The sequence below is a fragment of the Scyliorhinus canicula genome, chromosome 8 (genome assembly GCF_902713615.1).
Source record: "Scyliorhinus canicula chromosome 8, sScyCan1.1, whole genome shotgun sequence".
In the NCBI taxonomy this organism is placed as follows: Eukaryota; Metazoa; Chordata; class Chondrichthyes; order Carcharhiniformes; family Scyliorhinidae; genus Scyliorhinus; species Scyliorhinus canicula.
This window is the reverse complement of record NC_052153.1, coordinates 92733229-92759195: the sequence shown is the minus strand read 5'-3', so window position 1 is coordinate 92759195 and position 25967 is coordinate 92733229. Positions and strand designations below refer to the sequence as shown.

The window sequence follows — 25967 nt, the reverse complement described above, 5'->3', positions numbered from 1 at the left end:
CCGTATAACCTCCTTGTTTTGTACTCTATGCCTCTATTTAAAAATCAGATTCCCGTATATGCTTTTTTTGGGAAAAAAAAAGCATTTCAACTTGTTCTGCCATCTTAAGACTTTTGAATATATCAACTTCTAGATCTGTTTCTGCAGCTCCTTTAATATAGCACCATTTAATTTATTGCCTCTCCTTATTCTTCTTTCCAAAATGTATTGCTTCACACCTTTCTGCAGTGATTTACATCTACCATGTGCCCAAACTCACCAGTCTGCTCAACTCTTTGCTACTTTACTGCTCACAGTTTACTGTATTTGTGTCATCTGTAAATGTTGAAACCATGGTTTGTTTGACCTAGTATACCCAAGTCCAGGTAATAATACATGTCAAAAAGAGTATTCATCCTCATACCAATTTCTGAGGGACACTACTATATATAATATATATATACATATATATGTGTGTGCTTTTCAAACAAATATCCTTTTTCCTCCCGACTAGTGCAGTTTAAATTAAAAAAAAACACCACAGCATAAAGGACAGCACAGCATTTAATAGTGCAAATTACCATTGTAAGGATGTATATTTTTACATAAAGGGTGACGACCAATTTTTCAAAGTACGGTAATAATGCCTTAAAAGATACAATAGCAGAGGGTCTTGCTTTACCATAACAGCCAGAGAACAGCAGGTATAGCTACTATAATGTCTTGATTCCTCCATCGGTGGCACTGCAGATTCTGCTCAAGCATGCACATGTTCTTTAACTGTTAAACATCTTTAATTCCCTAACATAATAATGTACATGTATAAACAGCATTTTTCTTAGATTCAGAAGTCTCTATGTCAAAAGAGATAGTGCAGGAATCTACATTGAAATAGCATTGCTCAATTTGACTGTGGCCCTAAACTGAACTTTTCTAAAGTCTGTGCGGCTAATATGGCACAGAAAGGAGGAGATTGTTAAGTCACTTGTTACATAGGAAAGATATGCCCTTTTAGAAACGCCATTGTCTTTCTTACAGTCACTTTAGGTAGTTTATTTTTAAATCCTAATAAAAAGAGCGAATTCATCCCTTAAATGGTTCATTTAATTATACTGCATGAGTGTAATATACTTACATAAATTACACTTTAATAGAATAAGTGCTACTGAAAATGTAACAGGTGATTTATGACTTGCACGGTGTCAGTAACTACATCACATTTTCTAACAGTATTTAATTGAAAGGATACTATAGACATGAAAGAATAAAAAAACATTCTGGTGCTTTCATTTTCAATAATCTACTGACCAGGAATTTAGGAATGCACTAGGTGAGAGTATTCAGAATTTACTTAATGAACCCCTTTACACTTTTTAGAACTTGCATAAGATTCCAACACACATTTGTTGCAAGCTTAGTAAATCACCGAGAACAGTTTGTTAACTGGGATGTAGTTTTGCCACCAAGTGAACAGATTGTCTGTGAAAGGGAAGAAGCGCTGGGCGCTCACCCATGATCTTGTGAATGACACAAATGCATCAGTTAAAGGGATTGTGTTGATAAGCTATAGGACAACGGGAGACTGGCAGAGGAAGCACAATCAAGAGAATGAGCTCAGGACACTGATTGTTCAAATTATTTGGTCATGAAAGTGGGTTAACTGGAGAATTCTCCCACTGAAACAAATTAACTCTGGATGGACTGTAACCCTTCCCAATGCAGGATGCATCCTTCTTGCTGTACTCTAATGAAAATAGAATAGTTAGAATTTGTGAACAGTTCAGAAAAACATTACAGAAATGTTACGAATTACATATATATTAACAATTTTTATAAATTTGGATGCAAACATTTTTCAGAATTGACATTTAGTTTATATTAGCCAAGGCTGATTTACCCTAGAACTCTGTAATGACATTTTTGAAAGCACTGTTGTATTAATAAACTGAAGAATACTTACGGGTAATGGCTCGTGAAAATTAGAAATAGATATTAAATCATTTAATTTTTTTTTAATCTGCACAACACAAGCTTACTAAAATTAACAGTTAAAGATATTGCATCTAAATTTTTCCAATTGTTTTAAAAAATAATTCAAGAGATAAGACTTCATTTCAAAAATAACATTTTAGTGACTACTAATTGATCTTGGCAGCAAGCAACGTGGATGGCTTTTTGTTTTTGGAAATTTCCATGCTATATTGCACAGTTACCAGATTTATAGAAACCATTAAAAAAATTCAATTAAAAGGTATTGGAATTTAGGGAGATACACAAACAAAAACTTAGTATGATTTTTAAACAATAACAAGTTTAAGAATAAAAAAAGCACAACAGTAGAACAAAATAAAATCACAGTAACTGAAATGAATCATTAATTTAAGAAAATAAACTGAATCAATCATTTTGCTGGTGTCTTATCAATTTCAGTCGTTCAGCAGTGGAAAGAGAAAAGCCAATTGTGGTGTGGGTGCAACCAACTTATTTATAAGTAGCATTCATGGAGGTTTGTGAATTGGGATTTGGACTGTGATAAAATATTCCTGAAAACGAAACCTACAACGATTCATGGCCATTTTGCTCTGAACCTCGTACTTACAAACGCTTCAAGCTCATAATGAAGGACAGAATGATAAATCTCAGCAAACTGGTTACAGTCATTGCTCCTTTGACTTGGGATGTGGGTATTGCTGGCAAGGATGGCATTTATTGCATGCCCCTAATCACCCTAAAAGTTGTAGGTCTTCTTGAACTGCTGGACTGTGTGTGGCAAAGATACTCCCAAAGTGCTGTTAAACAGGGAGTCCCAAAATTTTTAGTCAGTAATAATGAAAGGACAGGGATACATGTCTACATCAGGACAGTGTGTGACTTGGCAGGGGAAGCAAACATGACTGTTTTCTTGGTAAAAAATTGGATTGGAGAAATAGGATGAAGACAGGCAGTGGAGAAACAAAGCTGTTTAAATCCTACTTATTTAAAAATGTTTATTTAGTTATATTTCAGTAATAAAGGTATTTTGATATCTCAGTAGCATTGAGACGAGATAAGGGACTGCTAACGTTACATTGCATGAGCTAATAGTTCAGAGCAAATATATTTTGCCTGGATTGCTGGATTTGTGTGGGTTGGAGTGAAGGTGGTGTTCTTTTTTAAAGTTTCAGTACACCAACTCTTAATACCAAATTAGGAAAAGGTATGGACAATACTGGTGACCTAAACTTCTCAAATAAAGTGGACAAGGAAAGTGACGTTGAAACAAATTAAATAGCTATGCTGTAAAACAATCATACATTTTTTGAGGGTATGTTTCTTGTCTGCCACAATAGAATCAGTTGAAAATAAACCAAACTCACTTAACTGTTGCACAGGAAAAGCAATTTGTTGTGAAAACATGTATACAACATAGCATGAAAACTTCCAACTCCTTTGTAAGGTTTGGCTATGTCAGAAAGAGACAACCAAACACATTTACCCTAGAAAAGTTAAAGAAAAGCATTTTGAAACTTCAAATAAACAATTTTCTTCTCCCCTCTTCGCTTTTGCAGTGGTGTAAGAATTTGCAAATAAAACTCTCATCATGGACTCTCTCCAGTCAATATCTGATGCAAAGTCTCATTTCAAAATCTGGTACTTATTTCACTGCTCACTGGGAAAAGAGTAGGGGCAGAAATGAAAAGAACTAATTTGACATTTGGAGATTCCCTTAAATATGACAATACTAATGCAGTGTTTCTAATAGACAATTACGTTGAAATTAAAGTTCTTTAGCTAGATGTATATTATTGCCACTTACTACAATCTTGTTTGACATTTTATTCACAGGCGCAACTGTCTCAATGCATGACTCACAGAATAACACTTCATAAAATAAACATGAACAACCAACTTGTAGACAGTTAAGTCAGGAATTAGTAAAGGAAGTTAATTGCTACTGCTGCTTGTCGGAAATAAAAATCCTAAGCAGTAGTGGGGTGTCCATGCTCAACTGTTCCTATTCCTCCATAGGTTTACTGAGTGTTGTTTCAACTCTGCGTAAAAATAGAAAAAAAGAGAAAATAGATTATATTTGGAGCAATAACATTAAATTAAAACAAAATGAATCTACAAACATTATTTATTTGGTACATAATAGTTGTTTTTTTTCCAAAATTGAGAAGTGCAATAATTACTGTGCTGACTGGGATTAGAAGAGTGGTGTCAACAACAAATGGCACAATTGATTTTCTCGTTATTTTACAGCAGTGAGTTTTGTTACATTTATCCTGGCTTTTACAAGGAGCAATTTATGAAATACTGACTCCTGGCACTGAGCATGTTAGGAAATTGGTCAAGTCCACATTTTTTCCTAATATTATGATTCCTGCCTGAGGTATTATTCCAAAGATATTTGTAGTTCTCTTGTGCCTCACCCAAGTGACCATTATACATAAATGAATACGGGTAATGAGAGTCTGCTGACAATGAAGAGCATCATAACGGAGTTTGAACATATACTTGCCTTTGCTGATAAATGATTATGAATGTGCATCCTGCTGAAGCAGGTTAAGGTGGTGAGCGGGCTCAAGGAATCATGCAGGAGGTGGTGTGGGAAGATGGCTCTTGATTAGGGCGGAAGCATGGGAGTAAGCAAGCAGAAAATCAGATGGGAAAAGGGAGCATAGATGAGGGGTTCATAGAATGTTTGCAGGATAATTTCTCAGAATAGCAACCAGAAAGCAGATGCTACTAGATTGTGTATTGGGCAATGAGATAGAGTTAATTGATAACCTCAGCGAAGGCACGACTGGATGGCAGCAATCATAATATTCTGCATTCAGTTTGAGGGAGGGATAAATGGGTGCAAGACTGGTATTTTAATTTAAATAAGGGAAATTATGAGGGCATGAAAGCAAACGAGCTAAAGTGAACTGGCAAATGAGGTTAAGGAATAGGTGAACAGAGATGGAGTGACAGTCATTTAATGATATTTCAAAATACACAGAAAAGATACATTCCAATGAGAAAAAAAACTACAAAGGATTAGCTAGCTAACAGGAAACAGTGGGCATAAATGGGTCCTTATCTGGTTGGCAGGATGCGATGATTGGTGTACCACAGGGATCAGTGCTGGGGCCTTAATCTTTTACAATTTATATGAGGGACTGAAGGTATGGTTGATAAATTTGCAGATAAGAGTCATAGTGTTTACAGCATGGAAACAAGCCCATTGGCCTTGGCCCAGCTGGTCAATGCCTCCCAGTTTCTATCACTAAGCTCGTCCCATTTGTCTGCATTTGGCCAATATCCCTCTATATCCACCCTGCCCATGTAACTGTCTAACTGCTTTTTAAAGGACAAAATTGTACCCGCCTCTACCACTGCCTTTGGCAGCCCGTTCCAGGTGCTCACCATCCTCTGTGTGAAGAAATTTCCCCTCTGGTTTCTTTTGTATGTCTCTCCTCTCACCTTAAACCTATGCCCTCTAGTTCTAGACTCCTCTCCGTTTGGGAAAAGATGTCGACTATCTACCTTATCGATGCTCCTCATTATTTTATAGACCTCTATATGATCACCCCTAAGCCTCCTACGCTCCAGGGAAAAATGTTCCAGCCTATCCAGCCTCTCTTTGTAACTCAGACTATCAAGTCCTGGTAGCATCCTCGTAAATCTCTGCATTCTTTCTAGTTTAACAATATCCTTCCTATAATAGGGTGACCAGAACTGAACACAGTATTCCATGAGTGATCTTACCAATGTCTTGTACAACTTCAACAAGACGTCCCAACTCCTGTATTCAATATTCTGACCAATAAAACCTAGCATGCTGAATGCCTTCTTCACCACCCTGTCCACCTGCGACTCCACCTTCAAGGAGCTATGAATCTGTATTCCTAGATCTTTTTGTTCTGTAACTATTCCTAACTCCCTACCATTAACTGAATAGGTCCTGCCCTGATTTGATCTACCAAAATGCATCACCTCATATTTATCCAAATTAAACTCCATCTGCCATTCATCGACCCACTGGCCCAATTGGCCAAGATCCTGCTGCAATCCTATATAACCTTCTTCACTATCCACTATGTCACCAATCTTGGTGTCATCTAGAAACTTACTAACCATGCCTCCTACATTCTCATCCGAATCATTAACATATATCACAAATAGCAGTAGATGACACAAGTGTAGGTAGGAAAGTAAATTGTGAAGCGGAATAAGGTGGATACAAATGTACTTATATAGGTTAAGAGAGTGGACAAAAATCTGGCAAATGGGCAAATGTGAAATTATCCATTTTGGCAGAAAGAATAAAGAAAGCATATCATCTAAATGGCAAGTGATTGCAGAGTTCGGAGATTCAGAGGGATCTGGAATGTCCTACTGCATGAACCACAAAAGGCTAGTATACATGTACAGCATGTAATAAGGAAAGCTAATAGAATGTTTATTGAGAAAAGAATTGATTACAAAAGTCCAGGTATTATGCTTCAGCTATACAATGCATTGGTGAGACCACATCTGTAGTATTGTGCATAGGAAAGATGTAAATGCATTGGAAGCAGTTCAGAGAAGGATTACTAGACTAAAACAAGGAATGGGCAGGTTGTCTTATGAGGAGAGGTTATGTTTGGATCCACTAGAGTTTAGAACTGTAAGAGGCGACTTGATCAAAACATTGAAGATCCAGAGGGGTATTGACAGGGTGGATATGGAGAGGGTGCTTCCTTGTGTCAGAAACGTAGGAGTAGGGGTCACTGTTCAAAAAAACAGCTCATTAAGACAGAAATCAGATGAATTTCTTTCTTTGAAGCTTTTGAGTCTTTGGAACTCTCTTCCTCAAAAGGCAGTGGAAGCAGAGTCTTTGAATCTTTTTAAGACAGAGCTAGATAGATTCTTGATTAACAACGGGGTGAAAGGTCATGAGGGTAGACAAAAATGTGGGGTTGAAGTTACAATCAGATCAGCCATGTTCTTATTGAATGGTGAAGCAGGCTCGAACTACCAAATGGCCTACTCTTCCTAATTCATATGTTCGTATGATTGTGGTGGAACAGTCACTGAAGGTTGGCATACAGGTAACGCAGGCAGTGAGGAAAGCTAATGGCATGCTGACTTTCAAAGCGAGAGGATTTAAGTATAGGAATATGGATGTCTTGCTGCAGTTATACAGGGCCTTGGTTGATTGATTTGATTAATTGTCACATGTACCGAAGTACAGTGAAAAGTATTTTTCTGCAGCCGAGGGAACGTACACAGTACATACATAGTAGACAAAGAGAATAATCAACAGAGAACATTGACAAATGGTACATCGACAAACAGTGATTGGTTACAGTGTGGAACAACGGGCCAAACAAAGCAAATACATGAGCAAGAGCTCATTGTGTTCTGACAGGGAATAGTGTTCTTATAGGGAACAGATCAGTCTGAGGGGGAGTCATTGAGGAGTCTTGTAGCTGTGGGAAAGAAGCTGTTCCTATGTCTGGATGTGTGGGTCTTCAGACTTCTGTATCTTCTGCCTGATGGAAGGCGGCATTGCCTGGGTGGGAGGGGTCTCTGATAATGCTCTATGGCTTCCTGAGGCAGCGGGAGGCAGAATTAATATGGGGTGGCAAGCTTGTGTGATGCTCTGGGCTGAGTTCACCACACTCTGCAAGTTCTTGCGATTTTGGACCGAGCAGTTGCCATACCAGGCTATGATGTAGCCAGATAGGATGCTCTCTATCACACATCTGTAGATGTTTGTGAGAGTCGATGCAGATATGCCAAATTTATTTAGCTTCCGTAGGAAGAGGAGATGTTGTTGGGCTTTCTTAACTGTTGCATCAACGTGAGTGGACCAGGACAGACTGTTGGTGACAGTGACCCCGAGGAACTTAAAGCTATCGGCCATCTCCACTTCGGAGCCATTAATGCAGATGACAGTGTGTCGTGCTATGCTTCCTGAAGTCGATGATCAGTTCCTTGGTTTTTACAACATTTATAGAGGGGTTACTTTAGGTGCACCATGGAACCAAATGATTTATCTCCCTCCTGTAGTCTGATTCGTCATTGTTTGAGATACGGGCCACCACAGTCGTATCATCCGAAAAACTTACAGATTGAGTTGGAGTTAAATCTTGCCACACAGCCATGTGTGTATAGGGATTACAGTAGAGGACTGAGCACACATCCTTCCGGAGCCCCGGTGTTGAGGACTAAGGAGGTGATGTTGTCTATCCTGATAGATTGCAGTCTGGTGGTGAGGAAGTCAAGGATCCAGCTGCACAGGGAGGGATCAAGTCCAAGATTGCAGAGTTTGGTTATTAGTCTTGTCGGGATAATGGTGTTGAAGGCGGTGAGGCCACACCTTGAGTATTGTGTGCAGTTTTGGTCTCCTAGTTTGAGGAAGGACATTCTTGCTTTTGAGGGTGTCCAGCGAAGGTCCACTGGACTAATTCCCGAGATGACAGGACTGACATATGAAGAAAGATTGGATCAACTGGGCTTGTACTCACTGGAGTTTAGAAGAATGAGATAGGATCTCATAGAAACATATAAAATCCTGATGGGACTGGACAGGTTAGATGTGGGAAGAATGTTTCCGATGTTGGGGATGTCCAGAACTAGGGGTCACAGCCTAAGAATAAGGGGTAAATCATTCAGGATTGAGATGAGGAAGAACTTCTTCTCTCAGAAGTTGTGAATTTGTGAAATTCTCTACCAGACAAAGCTGTTGGGGCCAATTCGTGGATATATCCAAGTAGGAGCGGGACGTGGCCCTTGCGGCTAAAGGGATCAATGGGGATCAAGGGGTATGGAGCGAAAGCAGGAGTGAGATACTGAATTTGTATGATTCGCCATGATAAAATTGAATGGTGGTACAGACTTGAAGGGCCGAATCACCGACTCCTGCACCTATTTTCTATGTTTCTATACCTTGTTGCTTGATGAATATAATACAGTAGTGAGTGGTGTGGCCTTTTAGAAATGCACGGATCAGTTAAACTGACATACACAGCTGTTTTGAGTTGCAGGAGAGTGAGTGAAAGGGAGCTGCATTGTCTTTGGAGATTCTTCAGAGTACAAATTTTATAACACTCTGAGGGACGGAGTTTGAGGAAGTGACTAAATCTAAAGGGGGCGATTCTCCAATATGGAGCCCGTTTCACGACAGCGCAAATCGAGCCCGGGTACGACCGATTCTGGCCCCCTTCACGCTGCTCCAGCCTCCTTTCACGGCGCTAAATGGGCACCGCGCCAACGTGCGCATGCGCGGGGGACTTCTTTAGCGCGCCGACCCCGACCCAACATGGAGTCGGTGTTCAGGGGCCGCCTGCGCCAGAAAGTAGGCCCAGGAAGAGGGGGGGGGGGGAGAAAAGGCCGCCCGCCAATCAGTGTGCCCCGATCGCGGGCCAGACCCCATCTGAGCCCCCCCCCCTTGTGAAGGAGACCCCTCCTACCCCCCCACCCCCAACACAGGCTGCCCCCTGACCATTCACGCAGAGTTCCCACTGGCAGCGACCAGGGGTGAAAGGCGCCGGTGGGACTCTGTCGTATCAGCGCGGCCGCTCGGCCCATCCGGGTCGTAGAATCGGCAGCCCCACCGATTCCAGCGGCCCGCGCTGCGCCAAACACGCTGGCGCAAATGGAGGCGATTCTCCGCCCCTCAGGGAATCGCACGCCACCGTCGGGGCGTCGTTGCAGCGATTCTCCGGCCCGGCGCGGGCTCGGAGAATCGCCCTGGACGTTATTCCAAACATTAACGAGTGGTCCCTCTGTCCTGGGTTATGCACTGCCCCATTAAACTAACATTAAATATTGGAGTCCCGAAAAGGGAGGGGGCATTGCCTTAAAAGGGAGGGTGCATTGCCCAATGGGAATCATTCACCCTGTAATCCTTTATCCTAGAGTGCTGGAGGGGATCAACGCTGCACAGGCACCAGTGAAGGCAGCTCAGCAGTAGCAACTGGAGAGAGCACAACAACAGGAGGCCAAGCAGCAAGGCAGAGGCAGACGCAGGCCTTCAGATCATCCGAGAGTTTACAGGAGCAGCATGGCCTACCTACAAACGTCAGAAAGACAGTGCCTGAAGTCACTATATCTCTTCAGGGAGACAGAACTATGTGCCTTAATGCAAGAAAACCTGTACGAGTTCCTTACTTTTTAAAAACCCCTTGGTCACCCTTTATTTCTAACACGTAATTTGTGTCTGAAAACAGCATAAAGTATTTCCTCAAAGTCTCTGCCATTTCCTTACTCCCCACGATAATTTCTTCTTTCTCTGCCCTAAGGAGACCAATATTTGTATTAGCTGCCCTTCATTTTTATATACTTGTGAAAACTCTTACAATCTGTTTTTATGCACATGGCCAGTTTACTCTCATTCTTTTAAAAAAACTTCTCAACTTTTGAAATGGGCACGCACACTACAGAAATCTTCCTAAATTATCAACTAGGCTGCAGAACATTCACGTACAAGTGAAAAATACTTATTCTTCACAAACAATTATAGGTGAATTTGTCAAATTGAGAAAACTGAATAAAACTTCAAAGATAACTCCAGGAGTATAGCTGAGCCAACAAACCAGATGTCATCTTTGGACTGTGCTAGTTTAGTCTCAGTGTCCTGGGTTAAGACTGAATAGGATTGGACCTATCCTCTTTTGCACAGTTGAATGCCCTACTAGCAATCATTGTCAATGGTTACATACACTTCAGTCAGGTATCAAAGGCTACAGGGCTATGTGAAACTACACCATGCAAAAAAATCACTTTATTTAGAGGTAGAAGGAAAGAGTTGAAAAAAGTCTAATCTTGGTTTAAGAAGTTCAGAATTCTGTGCAAATTCTAGTTTACTCGAAGAATGGAGGTAACAATGCAAAACACAGTCGAGCACAATTCATCAACATTTGTATCTATCCATCAACAAATGGAGAACTATTGATGAATCACTGTTGCACACGATTGTGATGAGATTTTGCTACTATAATCTGCTAGACTATTTTGCATTTAGTGTAAACATATTGTATAGATTTTTCTCAATTGTTTGAAGAGAAGTGAAGAAGTTACCTTGTTTTCGGAGATAATTGTCATTGGTTTTTTTTTAAATGGGGGGGGGGGGGGGGGGGAATGATTGGATCCAGAAATCATCCAAGAGGTTTATGAATTCAAAAACATACTACAGCAGAATACAGTGCAGCACAGCAAAATACAGAACTGATCAAAATGCAGGATGACCACCTAACACCACGGATGATTTATTCCAATCATAATGTAATCCTTACTCCTGTTCCCCTGAAGGTGCTTCAGATTCAATCGACAGTCTGCTAGTCCTATGGACACAAATATTCAAAACAAAAGGAAATAAACAAGATTAGTTGGTGACGCTACAGTTCAATTAGCCAAAGCTGGGAAATTGTGAGAGGATACAATAAGTATCTGGAGAATCAAACAACATACCATTGATACAATTTTACTGGTATTATCATATCAACTAATTGAATTTAAAAAATGAAAGGATGTGTAATGTCCCTCATTTGAAGAAACTAGAAACACGATTTTGTGCTTAGTGGCAATGTCACTGGTCTAGAAACCCAGGCTGATGCTCTGGGGACAAGGGTTCATATCACATTGTGGCAGCCGGCGGAATTTGAAATCTATTAATAAATCTGGAAGTGAAAGGTGGCCTTAATAATGGTGACCATGAAACTATCATCGATTGTGACAAGAACCCATCTGGTTCACCAATGTCCTTTACGGAAGAAAATTCACCATCCTTACCTGGTCTTGCCTACATGTGACTACAAGACCATTTAACTACCCTTGAAATGGTCGATAAAGCTTTTCAGTTGAAGGACAATTAGAGCAGCAAATAACGTGGGTCTGATGAATGAAGGACAAGGGAAAGGTTGCAGCTGATATGAATCAACAATTGAAATAGATGCATACAAGTTATCTGGGAACCCAACCCATCTCCAACAGATCCACTTCAGCTTTTAATGGAGACAAATGAGAGGCGGGAGGTCATTCCACTCATGGGGAGTGGGTTGGCCATTTAAATATTATAATGAGGCAGCCTGCCTTGGCTTCAACAAGTCATTCTATTTTTTAACTCATATCTGTCATGTTTCCCCAAGCCTTGGGAAACAAAACAGATGAGGGAGGTGAGAAGGGTTTCATTCACTTGTGACTGCATGGAGGCTTGTAAGCCAAGAAGGGCAGGACCATTTCTTCCCAGCCCAACAAGGTTACAGTAAATCCTGCCCAGCAATCTGCTGCAGCTCAATCCCCTCCACTGAACTGCATATGATCTCCATGGCTGCTTAATCCTTGGGCTAATCAAACTGGTAGCAATGCGATGGTGAAGGATTTCCTGGAATGTATAAGGTATGGTTTTCTATGGTTTTCTTGACCACTATGTCGAGAACCAACCAGACAGCAGGCCATCCTAGACTGGATATTGTGCAATGAGAGAGAATTCATTGGCAATGTTGTGGTGCGAGATCCTTTAGGGAAGAGTGATCATAATATGGTACAATTCTTCAATGAGATGGAGAGTGACAGTTAAGTGTGAGACGAGGGTCCTGAACTTAAAGAAAGATAAGTTTGATGGTATGAGACATGCATTGGCTAGGAAAATCTGGCAAAGGATACTTAAGGGGTTGATGGTGGATAGGCAACGGTAGACATTTAAAGAACACATGGAAGTAGTTCAACAATTATACACCCGTCTAGCGTAAGAGTAAGACGGGGAAGGTGGCTTAACCATGGCTGACAAGAGAAATTAGGGATAGTGTTGAAGCCAAAGAGGAGGCATATAATTTGGCCAGAAAAGCAGCAAGTCTGAGGATCGGGAGAAATTTAAAATTCAACAGAGGACGACAAAGGGTTTAATTCAGAAAGGGAAAATAGAATATGAGAGTGAGCTTACAGAAAACATAAAAACTGACTACAAACGATTCTATAGATATGTGAAGAGAAAAAGACTGGTGAAGACAAATGTAGGTACCTTACAATTAGAATCAAGTGAAATCATAATGGGCAACAAAGAGATGGAAGACCAGTTGAACAAATAATTTGGATCTCTCTTCACGGAGGAGGGCACAGATAACCTTCCAGAAATACTAGGGGACAGAGGGTCTAGCATTAAGGAGGAACTGAAGGAAATCCTTATTAAAATTGTATTGGGGAAATGTATGGGTTTAAAACCCGATAAATCCCCAGGGCCTGATGCTCTGCATCCCAGAGTACTGCAGGACATGGCCCTAGAAATAGCGGATGCATTGGTGATCATTTTCCAATAATCTATGGACTCTGGAAGAGTTCCAATGGATTGGAGGGTAGCTAATGTAATCCCACTTTTTCAAAAAGGAGGGAGAGAGAAAACAAAGAATTCTAGACCGGTCAGCCTGACATTGGTGGTGTGAAAAATGCCGGAGTCAATTATTAAGGATGAAATAACTAACCATTTGGAAAAAGGGGAAAGGATCAGACCAAGACAATATGGATTCACTAAAGAGAAATCATGCTTGACAAACCTTGTGGGATTTTTTTAGGATGTGAACAGTACAGCGGAAAAGGGTGAACCAGTGGATGTTGTGCTTCTGCACTTTCAAAAGGCTTTTGACAAGGTTCCACACAAGGGATTAGAGACCAAAATTAAAGCTCATGGTTTTGGCGGTAATGCATTGACGTGGATAGAGAACTGGTGGTAGCCAGTAAACAGAGAGTGGGAATAAATGGGTCCTTTTCAGAGTGGCAGGCAGTGACCAGAGAGGTACCGCAGGGTTCCATGCTGGAACCCCAGCTGTTCACAATATACATTAATGATTTGAATGAAGGAATTTCATGCAACATCTCCAAATTTGCAGATGACACCAAGCTGGGTGGCAGTGTGTGCTGTAAGGAGAATCCAAAGAGCCTGCAGGGTGACATGGACAGGCAGGCTGAGGGAGCAAATACTTGACAAATGCAATGTAATGTGTGTAAATGTGAGGTTATCCACTTTGGTGGCAAAAACAGGGGGGCAGATTATCAGAATGGTGGTAGTTTAGGAAAAGGGGAACTGCATTGAGACCTGGGTGTCATGGTGGAACAGACGCTGAAGTTAGCATGCAGGCACAGCAGATGGTGAGGAAAGCTAATGGCATGCTGGCCTTCATAGCCAAAGGAATTGAGTATAGGTGTAGGGACATCTTGCTGCAGTTATACAGGGCCCTGGTGAGGCCTCACCTTCAGTATTGTCTGCAGTCCCGGTCTCCTAGTTTGAGGAAGGACATTCTTGCTTTTGAAGGTGTCCAGCGAAGGTTCACCAGACTAATTCCCGGGATGAGGTAGGACTGACATACAAAGAAAGACTGGATCGACTGGGCTTGTACTCACTGGAGTGTAGAAGAATGAGAAGGGATCTCATAGAAACATATAAAATCCTGATGGGACTGGACAGGTTAGATGCGGGAAGAATGTTCCTGATATTGGGACATCCAGAACTAGGGGTAAAAGCCTAAGAATAAGGGACAAGCCAGTCAGGGCTCAGATGAGGAAGAATTTCTTCTATCAGAGTGTTGTGAACTTGTGGAATTCTCTAATTATTCAGTTAATTATAAGACATTTGGGAAACCCATTTTGCTGAGATTCACAACCTTAAAACAACCTTCCCCTCATGGAACTCATCTGCAGCCTAAAATATAGGTCAAGGTTTCTGTACTGTGTTCGAAAAATGGTAAGCTTAACTATAAATGCAATGAGATGACAAAACACTGATAAAAACAAAGTATTTTGTCAGTGTGTATTTTGTTGTGTCTTTTACAGTACCCCTCGTCACTGGGAAACCAGTGCGCCAGTCTGGGACCAGAATTTCCCTCTGCCGTGAACATGCGGTAAATCCTTCCCATAATTGGTCAAGCTGCATTTTATGGTCCATCTTTAGATGCTGACTCCTGGTTTAAGACAACCTTGTGTGACTTGCTAGGCTGTTTCAGAGGGCAACTAAGAGTCAATCCTGTTGACGTGAGACTTGAGTATCATGTAGGCCAGACTAGACGAGGATGGCAGGTCTCCTTCCATTAAGGACATTAGCGAACCAGCTGGATTTTTGCAACAATCTGACAATTTTGTCATCACTTCTACTGCTATCAGATGTTTTAAACTGGATTCAAATTCTCAAACTGACATGGGAGGCGCTGAGGACCCGGGTATGAATCCTGCCACGGGTCACTGTCCGTGCGGAGTTTGCACATTCTCCCCATGTCTGCTTGGGTTTCACCTCCACAACCCAAAGATGTGAAGGGTAGGTAAATTGGCCACGCTAAATTGCCCCTTAATTGGAAAAAAAATCATTTGGTACTCTAAATGTATTTTTAAAAACTGACATGGTAGGATTTGAACTCTGTTATGATATGCATTTGAATTGATTTGATGCTGGCTACCTTTTAGAGGTGATGGAAAGCATCACTGGACAGCATTGGCAGTTCGTTAAAGGTGATTGAGATACTGACATGGGAGTCTCGTGGTTTGGATGAAACTCCAAGTTGGATCATACATAGAGGATGTGCACTCAGCATAAATGTCCTCAAGCCTGTTGCCGCTTGGCCTTCATGCAGCACTTTAATTTTTACGTCATTAGGCCATTAACTATTACAAGGTGAGACTTCTGCCCCCATCCAGGAGGCTGTCCCACCTCAGACAGCTGCCAGTTAAATCGGAGGCTGGCAGCCCTGCAGTACCAGCAGCAACTTGCAGGTTTGGTGGCAGATGTGGATGGTGGTCATTCACATTGCCTGATTTTATGGGTCCACCTGGGGTGCCCTATGAAATTCATCGCCATGTACCAACTCTTTTAGGAATGTTGATCCAAGTCTATTAATACTGAGGCTTATATCCATTTGTTTTTGTATAGAGGGGGTGTAGGCAAAATTCTGTAAATTATCATAATGGACAGCATTGTGGCTGCATTGCCCGTTTATGCTGCTCATCTGTTATTTTGGAAAAACTTGTTCTGCCTCTTCCGTGATCTGATATTGCTCATTCTATCCCTTTCCAAACTCTAGATGCCATGAGAGGGTTTGTGACATATCCAGTAAGTTAAACAGTGACAAGGATTTCTTTTTGACTCCTTGATAATCCAATATATCACATTTCATCGTGGATCTAACGCACACTGAAGTTTACAGAGGGCAAGGGCGTGCTTACAGAATTGATGTTTGATACAGAACCTGAAAGAAATAAGGAAATAAAACCCAAAACATAAAAAAAGCTTGTCTGTCACATTGAAATTTGCCTTACTTTGCTGCATTTGATGCATCTCTTAGTTCTTCATCCAATCTGCAGAAGATAAGCATGAAGAATAATAATTTAAAAAGGGAATAGTAGGACAACTGCAAACCAAAACAACCTTTAACATGCTAAGTCTGAGGTGAGTCTCAAAGTAAAAAGAGTTTTCAAGCACTTTTGCTTTGTGACTCGTGTTTCCAATTCAGAATGCAACGCTCACCTGTTATTGTCAAAACAAATCTATATATGGCAGAGGCAGACTGTCTTTTTAAAAAAATCACATGCTTATTATAGAAAGCTAAGAATGCAGCCGCCTACTCAGATATTGCTAACATTCAGCATTCAATAACCTGACAAAGCAAATGAGATTCATTCTGAGAAAAAAAAAGGGGAAAATTGGTTATTAAAGAGATCATAAAAGGAGGTCAGGCTTGATAAAGGGTGAAACAGCTGGGGTGGATGTGGCAGCTCTAAAGTTGGCTGATGAATACTTGAACAATATCAAACTTTCCACTCCTGATCAGTATTGAGTGATACCTGCTAATACGTTTCTACACAGAACCTCAGTCTAAGGTGTGACTGTGATATTCCTTTTGGTGTAAAAGTAGCTTGCTGAGTCTGATTGCCTGAGCTTAAACATTAACGATAACTAACTGCAACCTTCCAAGGTTCTCTTGATTTGGGAACTGCTCCTTTAGATTTGATGGAACTGGCTCAAGGGGCTAAATGGTCCATTTGAAACATGGCCAATTAAAATCCTCAGATGTCAATATATATGACTTATTTTAACCTTGGCTCAAATGGAAATTATGGCATGGATGGACTTGTGGCAAATCTTCATCGGTCATCAAGAAAAAGACTTGGGATTCGATAGAACTCAATGCATGAATGCGTTATGAATGCAGTGAAGGAAAGAAAAGGAAGCAAATTCTATACTCCAGATCCCACTATTCACAGGTCTTCCTGCCCTTTGTGTCCAAAGATCTGTGGGTCAAGAATTGACCTGTTAAGTCAAATGAAGGCTCATGGTAGAAACCTGCAACCTTGAGTAGACATCATTTGAAAATTGAGAAACATTCAATAACAACCACAGAACTTCCTGAAGTTGACCACTTCCCACCACTATACCTTATCTCTGGAATCCCTCCTATTTTCCATCCACGTCCTACATCTTGACGACAGCATCCAAAGGCACAAGGAAAAGTTCCACATGTACACTGATGATACTCTATTCTGCTTCACCAGCAACTTACTCAACCCCTCCATTACACAGGCAACTCACTCAACCCTACCATTACATTAGCATTGGACATTGCTTGTCCAACATCTGGATTAAACAGAGAAACCCAAAACCATTGTATTCTGTCCCCTCCAGGAACTCCATTTCCTGGTTATTGATTCTATTCCCTTCCCTAGCCACCATTTCAGGCTCACCCAGACTATTCATGATCTGAGCTCAGATCCAAGCTCCAATTACAATGAGCAAACACTTCCAACTCCATAATACCACCTGTCTTTGCCCTGCACCAGCTCCCAAAATCCCCATATAAGCTCTGGTTACCTCCAGACTCAACTATTCCAATGCTCATCTGGTCAGCCTCCCACGTTCCACCCACTATAAACTTCAGTTCATCCAGTACTTTTTTGGCCTGCCTGCACCACTCAGCTGTTACACCAGTGCTTGTTGCAATGGCTCCCAGTATACAGTAATATTCCTGTGTTCAAATTGCTCCTACGCCTCATTTCTTCCAATCTCTGTAATCTCCCCTGGTCCCTTCAGATGTCTGCAATTACCTTTTCACTGCATCGTTGTTTCCCAAGGATCTATTCCTGGCTCCTTCCCATTTCCCACCCACATACTAGCATTCGGCGACATCATCCAAAGACGGATGGTCAGGTCCAACTTCTCACGTATCCCTCATCGCCTTCACCCTGGCAGCTGCACTTTCAGCCTCTAAATCATAACATCTGGAATTTGCCCTCCCAACCTGTCTGCAGGTCCACCCGATTCTCCTTGAATACACTGTTTAACACCTACCTAGCTAGCCAAGTGTTTGGTCACCTGTCCAAACCACCCCTTTAGTTGAGCATAGTTTATTTGCTGCTTACGGTCTGACAAAATATCTTGGGAGGATTATTACATTATACATTAAAAGGTGTTATACAAATGCAATTTGTTGCTGTCGGTGCAAGTGACGACGACATAGCTTTTGTCCAGTGTTACTCACACAGTTAATAAGAGTAGAGTAAGATGGCAGCAGAAAGATAGATCAGCACATTCAAGCAAATATAGCTACTGCTGAGATCACCCAACAGCAAAAAGGTTAGTTTTCTGCAGTGTAGGGCAGTGCTACAGCCTGTAACATGGCTTGAAATTTCATAATTTACCTCATCCTTCTTTTTATACACTTTTCTTCTTCATACCTTATAGGGAATAAGTCATTAAACCAAGGTTAGGAAATTTAAAAAACTTTCAGTCACAATAGTTACGCAGAAGAAATCATCTTTAGAGCTTCAGTGGAAAAAAAAATCAAGGGATATTGAATATTGATAAGGACATTTGAAAAAAACTTAACTTGTCCAGAGCCCTCTTTACCTCTTGGCAACTTACTTTCCGACCCATCTTGGTGTCATCATCAAATTTCCGTACCATGCATTCAGTTCCTCCATCCAAATTATTGGGATCAAGTGCTGAATTGGTCATGGAAGAATTAGAATTAAAGGGGCCATGGCAGGGGTCAGAAAAGCTCAATTTAGATTTTGAGGTTGTAAAAGTCACAGGTGTGGAGAGGAAACTTGGAAAGGTTGCTCCCTCGGCGTCTCACTCTTAGCTGCATGGCTCGCTGTGGGAACCAAGGGACTACAGTGAAGTGACCGTTCTCAAGAATGGGAGGAAGAGGTGTTACGACAGCCAATATGATGTCAGAGTGGGGATGACCCACAACTGACCCAAATATCATCTGCTGTTGATTTATATCAGAATGTGTGGAAAAGTTTCTGAGTTGAAAGCAAAATGGACTTTGGATGCAAGGCATGCCTATTCGACCTCCTGGGTTTTAGACAGAGAAATGGGTTTCAAACTGGCTCTGAAGACCACTGTTTGGCAGAATAAAAGAACAATGGTAAAGAAACAAGAATATCGTGGGCGGAATTCTCTTTTACCTGACACCGATATCATAATCAGCGATTGGGCGGAGAATGCCTCTTTATGACCGATCGGGGCGGCACCTGTTTTCGGATGCGCCACCCTCTCCAAAATGGTGTCATCAAGGAGGATATCGCACGTCATTGGGACGGCCTCAGGATGTTACGTGAAGGCCCTCCCCTGATGCTACGCCCCCGATGGGCAAAGTTCCTGATGGCGCGGAACACCTGTGCCCTCAGATTTTGTGAACCCAGCGTGGCGGCTGCGGACTGTGTCCAGCGCTGCCGCAGTGGGGGGGGGGGGGGGGGGGGGGGGCAGGGGGATCAGTGCTGTTGGCCGGGGGTGCCTTCGGCGTGGGCTGAGGGGGGTGGCGAGGGGGTGTCCAGGGAGACACTATCTGGCAGGTTGTGTCTGCGCACGCGCGCGGCCCCTGCCATGTTGTCAGTCGTGCCGTGCGCATGCGCGGCCACTGACCCGGTAATTCTCCGGCCATTTATTTCTTGAAGGCTGTGTGTTTTACACGGCACGGCTGCTAGCCCCTCACTGGTCGGAGAATTGGTGCTGGGCCCCGCCGATTTTATCATCGTAAAACAAGACACTTCCTACAGACATGGCCTCAAAATCGGTAATCCAACCCCATATTTCCTTTTATGTCCTCCTCTCACAAGCCAACAAGTTTCTCCAACAGACTGCAAAATTGCCAGGTCGGCAGTTATATTGATATCACATAGCCCAACAGCCACAACCTGTGGAAAAGCCAACGTTGTCTTCAAATATTTTAAAAAACTTTTATTTGCAATCTTAAAACTTTCTTTATTGATCTGAGTGAATGTGTTGTGTTTTTTTTATTACTTGTTCCTCCAGTTATAGTGAAACTTACTCATTCTTTGAATTAAGAAAACCTGTTTTGATTGGTTCCTTGGTACAAGTAAATATATGCAGACCGGAAAAGGTATCCATTGGGAAGTGGTGGAGAGAGAGTTTTACACAAATCTTTGTTGCAAGCAACTGTGGGGTTGATAGATTATTGATTCATTGATTTATTTGGTGCCTTTAAGGATTGATTGATTGCAGAGCTGGTGAATGGAATTATTCACAAGGTCCTGACTGTGAAAAGATAGTCATTGTTTCAGATAATGAATAATCTATTGCCATGTCCGTAGAAATTCAGACATTGTTTCATGAAATGGTGCATAAAGATTTCATGTAACAAATAGTTCATTGTATTCCGGTACATTTAGTAATGAAAATGTATCAAATACTTAGCAACAGCAAGGTTAATGCAAGCACCTTATCTTGTAAGAATTGCGCACGTGGCTGGCACACGTGGACACTGAATTAACTTGATATTAATAAATCTTAAGTAATGACCAATATTTTATTAATAAATCATTTTCTAAGTGACAGACATGTATTTGAATAAATCAGGAGATCTCAGCTGAGAATTAGAAACCAATGAGATGAAAGAGGGATGAGACCATCGATAAGAATTTATTTGAGAGTAAGACTTCGTGGTTAAGGTTTTGGTTCCGAATTTATGCTTTTATGAATTTTTGAACCATCTATTGATTTTTTTTGAAGTAACTTTCTTTATACTTTTCTTATCCTTCTATTTAACTCTTTTTCGCTATGCTCTGACCAGTTATGTATTATTTTGATCAATATGTTTGATTCAGATTTTATTCAAGTGTATCAAGGTGAATGATTAGCAAATAAAGTTGTATCAATCAACCAGACCTTTGACTCTTATTTGAAGATAGAATAAGAGATCATAGAGGGGTTCAAAAAACAAAGGAAGCCAGCTCATTCCTCCTCAGCTGATCCTAACAGAGGACAGTTCCTCTAACCAGGCGTGGATGGAATTGCCCAAAGGGGTCAGCAGTAGATGTGTAGTCCCTTCAATCTGGAGACAATGCACCAAGAGGTTCCAAGACCTCAGGAGAGTAGGAAAGGCGATTGACATAAAACTTTCAGGTTCCAAGTTCCAAACTCTGACTCTCCGCCTTTGTTTGCGCAGCACTCAGGTCAACGTATCTTCCAACCCCACTCATATTTCTTTCTGAAGACACCTTGCATTCCCATCTTCTTATCCTCGCACACATGCCTCAAAGTCACTCTCCACAAATGTTGCCCCCTCCCCCCCCCCCACACACTCAAATTTCTCCTTCCAGAAGAGAGCACAGAACTTTGGAAAGAGGCAGATATCTAGGAAGGGTGATGAGGGGAGGTGAAACAAGATGCCTTGAAGGCCACCAATAATTTAGGGCCATCCAGTTCACTGGGAGGGAGGTTTTGTTCCAGGAGGCTGCTTATGTCAGCATCGTCTTCAATAAAAGATTGAGCCTCCCAAGGCGCTGCTGCTCATAAATGTTGATCACACTGATCCATTGCCTTTGGATCCTATGTTAAAGGTCTCATCTCCTTCAAACTATCTTGTCAGTTCCCTCAGCTCTGTATAGTGGCATGGATCTGAAGGGAAGGCAGCTGATGTCAGTGCTATGTTTTTCCTGTGGCTGCTGGTGTTGTTGCTCCTCCTGTCCCTACTCACAAGATAGAGCTGCAGAAGTGGTGCCCATGCTGTAGTGAAGGCCGGCAGCAGGACATGCAGTTGAAGGTGAGAGAAGTACAAAACAGGTGAAGTGACTTGAAAGAAGTTGTCAAACACTTGCCAAACAGTGAAAGTACTTTCTGAGAAGGAATGTTGTGAACAGCAGCCTCTCATCTGGCTATGGCTGCAGCTCTTCAGTTTCATTGTTCAAAGCCTTCCCAGCCTGGCAAACAATGGAAAGTTTGCTGACATCTTAGGAAATATGTGTGCTGGCTGTTATACACTTAATTGCCTACTTGCATAACCTACTTAATTGCATGGAGAATCCCCAGCACTCCTGCAAACCCACCCTGGTGAAACTCGGAAGTGGGTGATGATGGGATCTTGGCCCAACATCACTTTTGTGAATTTAATTCATTGTATGTACCCAAACCTGCCTTGTTACCTGTGAAGATTCCTTCAGTTCTCAAAATAGAAGATGATCTATGCTCATCTTTCCAAATTCTTACATGACAATGTCTACCACAGAAAATTCTCAAATTGTCTAACTGACCTTCTGTTGAAGTGGTTATACCCAAAATGAAGCTTATCTTTTTTATTTATTCCTTCACGGGATGTGGGCAATCAATGGTACAGCCAGCATTTATTGCCCATCTCTAATTGTTCTTGAGAAGGTGGTCAGCCACTTTCTTGACCTGCTGCAATCCTAGGGAGGGAGTTCCACTGTCAGGGAGGGAGTTCCAAGACTTTGACAAGCAAATGTCACAGAACACTGATATAGTTCCAAATCAGGATGGGTTATGGTTTATAGGAGTACTTGCAGGCAGTGGTGTTCCCATGCATCTGGTGCCATTGCCCTTCTCAGTGATAGAGGTCACTGGTTTGGAAGGTACAGTCGATAGAACCTTGGCAAGTTGCTGCCGTGCACCCTATATATGATACACATTGTTGTTATGGTGCTTCGGTGATGGAGGGAGTGAATGCTTAATGTAGTTGATGGGGTCCCAAACAAACAGACTGCTTTGCTCTGGATGGTGTTGAGCTTTGAATGTTACTGGAACTTCACTCATCCAGGCAAGTGGAGAGTACTCCATCACACGCCTTACATGTGGATTGTAGGTAATAAACAGGTTTTGGGGAGTCAGGAGGTGAGTTACTCCCAGCAGAATTCCCAATCTCTGACCTGCTCTTTTAGCCACAGTATTTATCTGGCTAGTTCAGTTAACTTTCTTTTCAATGGTAATCCCCAGGATGTTGATAATTGGGATTTAGCAATGGTAATTCCATTGAATGTGAAGGAAAGATGGTTACATTCCCTCATGGTGTCCTTACAGATGTTGTATGTTTGCCAACATTTAATATGCATATACTTAGCTCTGCTTTGAACTCCTATTTAACAATTAACTGTTCAACACCTGATGGCATTGGGGTAGTTCAGCTAAGATTAATACAATTTACTTAATTCCGATCATGCAAGTCAGAGATTTCCAACACAAAAAGAGCCCTTTCGGCCCATCGAGTCGGTGCCGACCATCAAACACCTACTAATTTAATCCCATTTTCCAGCACTTGTTTTTCATCGGTTTGGGACTACAGTTATTTATGGTTGATAGAGAGAATACTTACTGGTTTAAAGAATCTGGTGAAATATCCATACCATCTATACTCGAATATGTGCTTATTTAACTGCCTATAATAATCATTTGCCCCTAATTAAATGAAACAAATTGACTGAATTTAATCAGAGTAACAAACATTTATTTTGGAAAATGTTTGTCAGTGAAATGATTCATACCCCAGTTGCAGGCTGAGTCCCATTCTGCACCTAATTAAGTTTTACAGCATTTAAAGGATGAGGTTGAGTAATTCACAGTTTAGTCATCTTTGTAATTTCCAATTTTTTTATTTCATCTTTCCACATTTGCAACTTTTATTTTTATCTCTGTTCTAATTGGAGCAGGAGCCCATCGACACTTCAGTTCTTTTACACCATTACACATCATCGAATTAACACATATGCAGCTGAAGTGACAAGATTTCTGAAACTTCCTGGTTAACAATTACATTTTCACTGATGTTAATTTCTGCCCCCTCAAACTGTCAGTTACTGCTCTGAGGTAGTTCCACCAATGTCTTCAGTATTTATTTTTTGATACAAAGCACCTAATTGAGGCACCATAGTGTCAAGGAGATTCCTCAAACCCTTTCACTGAGTGTCTTCCCTTAGCTACACTACTTAGTGAATGTCTTTAACAAAAAATGACACAATAAAAGCTATTTCACATGCACTATTCAAGCAGCTGGATTTATGCTATCTAAAACTAAAACGCATAATTTTGAAAGCTTTTAGGCTGTGAAGAGAGGGAGCTGAAGTCAGTTGTAAGGAAAGAGGTTTTCAAGAATATCGCTTTCAGGAAAGGATTTTTGTGGATGCTTTACAAGCTTGCTAACATAATTTGTTCCTTGATATCTATAGTGGATGGAGGTGCCAGTCTCTTTAAAACAGCACAGCAGAGGAGGCTCCGGGGTACAAGAGCAGGTGATTGACACATAGGGTGGAGTTCTCTCCGAGCAGAATACAATAGGGAGTCATATAGTAAAGATATAAAGGCTGGAGCAGCAGCGCTGCACGGCTCCAGGGCAGCGACGTCAGTGGTCTCTGTTCCATTGTTGCTTGTTACCAATAAACTCTGTTCACACAAAGAGCCTCCGCCTCATCACTGTCAGGCCATCACAATATCCTAGCACTTTGGAATATAATTGTTAATGTAAACTGCTTCACAAAGCAGATTTAAAATGTGAACAAATAGCGAAGCAAATTTCATAGGCGAGCTGAGCCTCGGGATTAACGGACTGGATCTATTTTTCTTGTAGCATGCTTGAAATGCCTTTGGAAAGTTTGGTGACAGCTGGTGGTGACAGCAGTTCAAGAGAGCAAACCGCAGACCGAGAGCAGGGCTCGGAGTTGGAGGAAAGTTCAAAAGCAGCAGGGCAGAACACCAATCTGAGCTGTTTGGCAAACAGTATCTGGACAAGAGCTAAGCAATCTGAGCTCGAGAATTGGCTGTGAAAATGAGTCAGCATCAAACAGTGTAGAGTGGATACTGAATTGTAGGTTGCCAGGTTGGAGTTACTCAGGGACTGAATCCAGTAATTTACTTAGTTAAAACAACAATCTTAGAAGTTATTTCTTCCATTTACAATGCAAATATTTAGAAAACTAAGCCAGCAATTACTCCCTCCAGTATTTAAAATCAATCATTTGCTGTGTAGTCAGTAAATTAATTTGTTTTATATTTGTCAAGTGAGCAAGGCTGTAAGTTTTACATGAAATACTCTTTTACTGCCGTCCTGAAAACTCTGTAAAGTTGCAGATGTGAGGTATTCCACAGAGGCTCTCTTCAAAAGACTACAGGACACCTTTTTTGGGTCCGTTTGATGTGTACGCAAATCCCGTTATGGCCTCTAAATCTCACGAGAGGACCAAATCAGATGTAAAGGTTTTACAGTTAAATAAAGGTAATTACAGGCGCATGAGGGAGGAACTGACGAAAATCGACTGGAAGCAGAGCCTAGTGGGAAAGACAGTAGAACAGCAATGGCAGGAGTTTCTGGGAGTAATTGAGGACACAGTGCAGAGGTTCATCCCAAAGAAAAGAAAGGTTATCAGAGGGAGGATTAGGCAGCCATGGCTGACAAAGGAAGTCAGGGAATGCATCAAGGCAAAAGAGAGAGCCTATAATGTGGCAAAGAGTAGTGGGAAGTCAGAAGATTGGGAAGGCTACAAAAACAAACAGAGGATAACAAAGAGAGAAATAAGGAAGGAGAGGATCAAATATGAAGGCAGGCTAGCCAGTAACATTAGGAATGATAGTAAAAGTTTCTTTAAATACATTAAAAACAAATGGGAGGCAAAAGTAGACATTGGGCCGCTCCAAAATGACGCTGGTAATCTAGTGATGGGAGACAAGGAAATAGCTGAGGAACTTAATAAGTACTTTGCGTCAGTCTTCACAGTAGAAGACATGAGTAATATCCCAACAATTCAGGAAAGTCAGG

General features: G+C 41.5%; 1 protein-coding gene across 10 annotated transcripts in view; it reads right to left on the bottom strand.

Annotated features, from left to right (window-relative positions):
* Window positions 1-525: 525 nt before the first annotated feature.
* Window positions 526-25967, bottom strand: part of LOC119970385 (protein prune homolog 2-like) — a 631375-nt gene continuing 605933 nt past the window's right edge. For 7 of the 10 annotated variants that reach the window (XM_038804923.1, XM_038804919.1, XM_038804924.1 and 4 more), the window contains 4 exons: window positions 18604-18639; window positions 16228-16266; window positions 11229-11276; window positions 526-4010 (listed from right to left, as the gene is read on the bottom strand). In XM_038804923.1, the coding sequence (XP_038660851.1) occupies window positions 3974-4010; window positions 11229-11276; window positions 16228-16266; window positions 18604-18639 (160 nt within the window). In that variant the 3' untranslated portion in view covers window positions 526-3973. Of the gene's footprint in view, window positions 4011-11184; window positions 11277-16227; window positions 16267-18603; window positions 18640-25967 lie in introns of all 10 variants that reach the window. The other 3 variants (XM_038804920.1, XM_038804921.1, XM_038804922.1) reach the window with 3 other exon arrangements.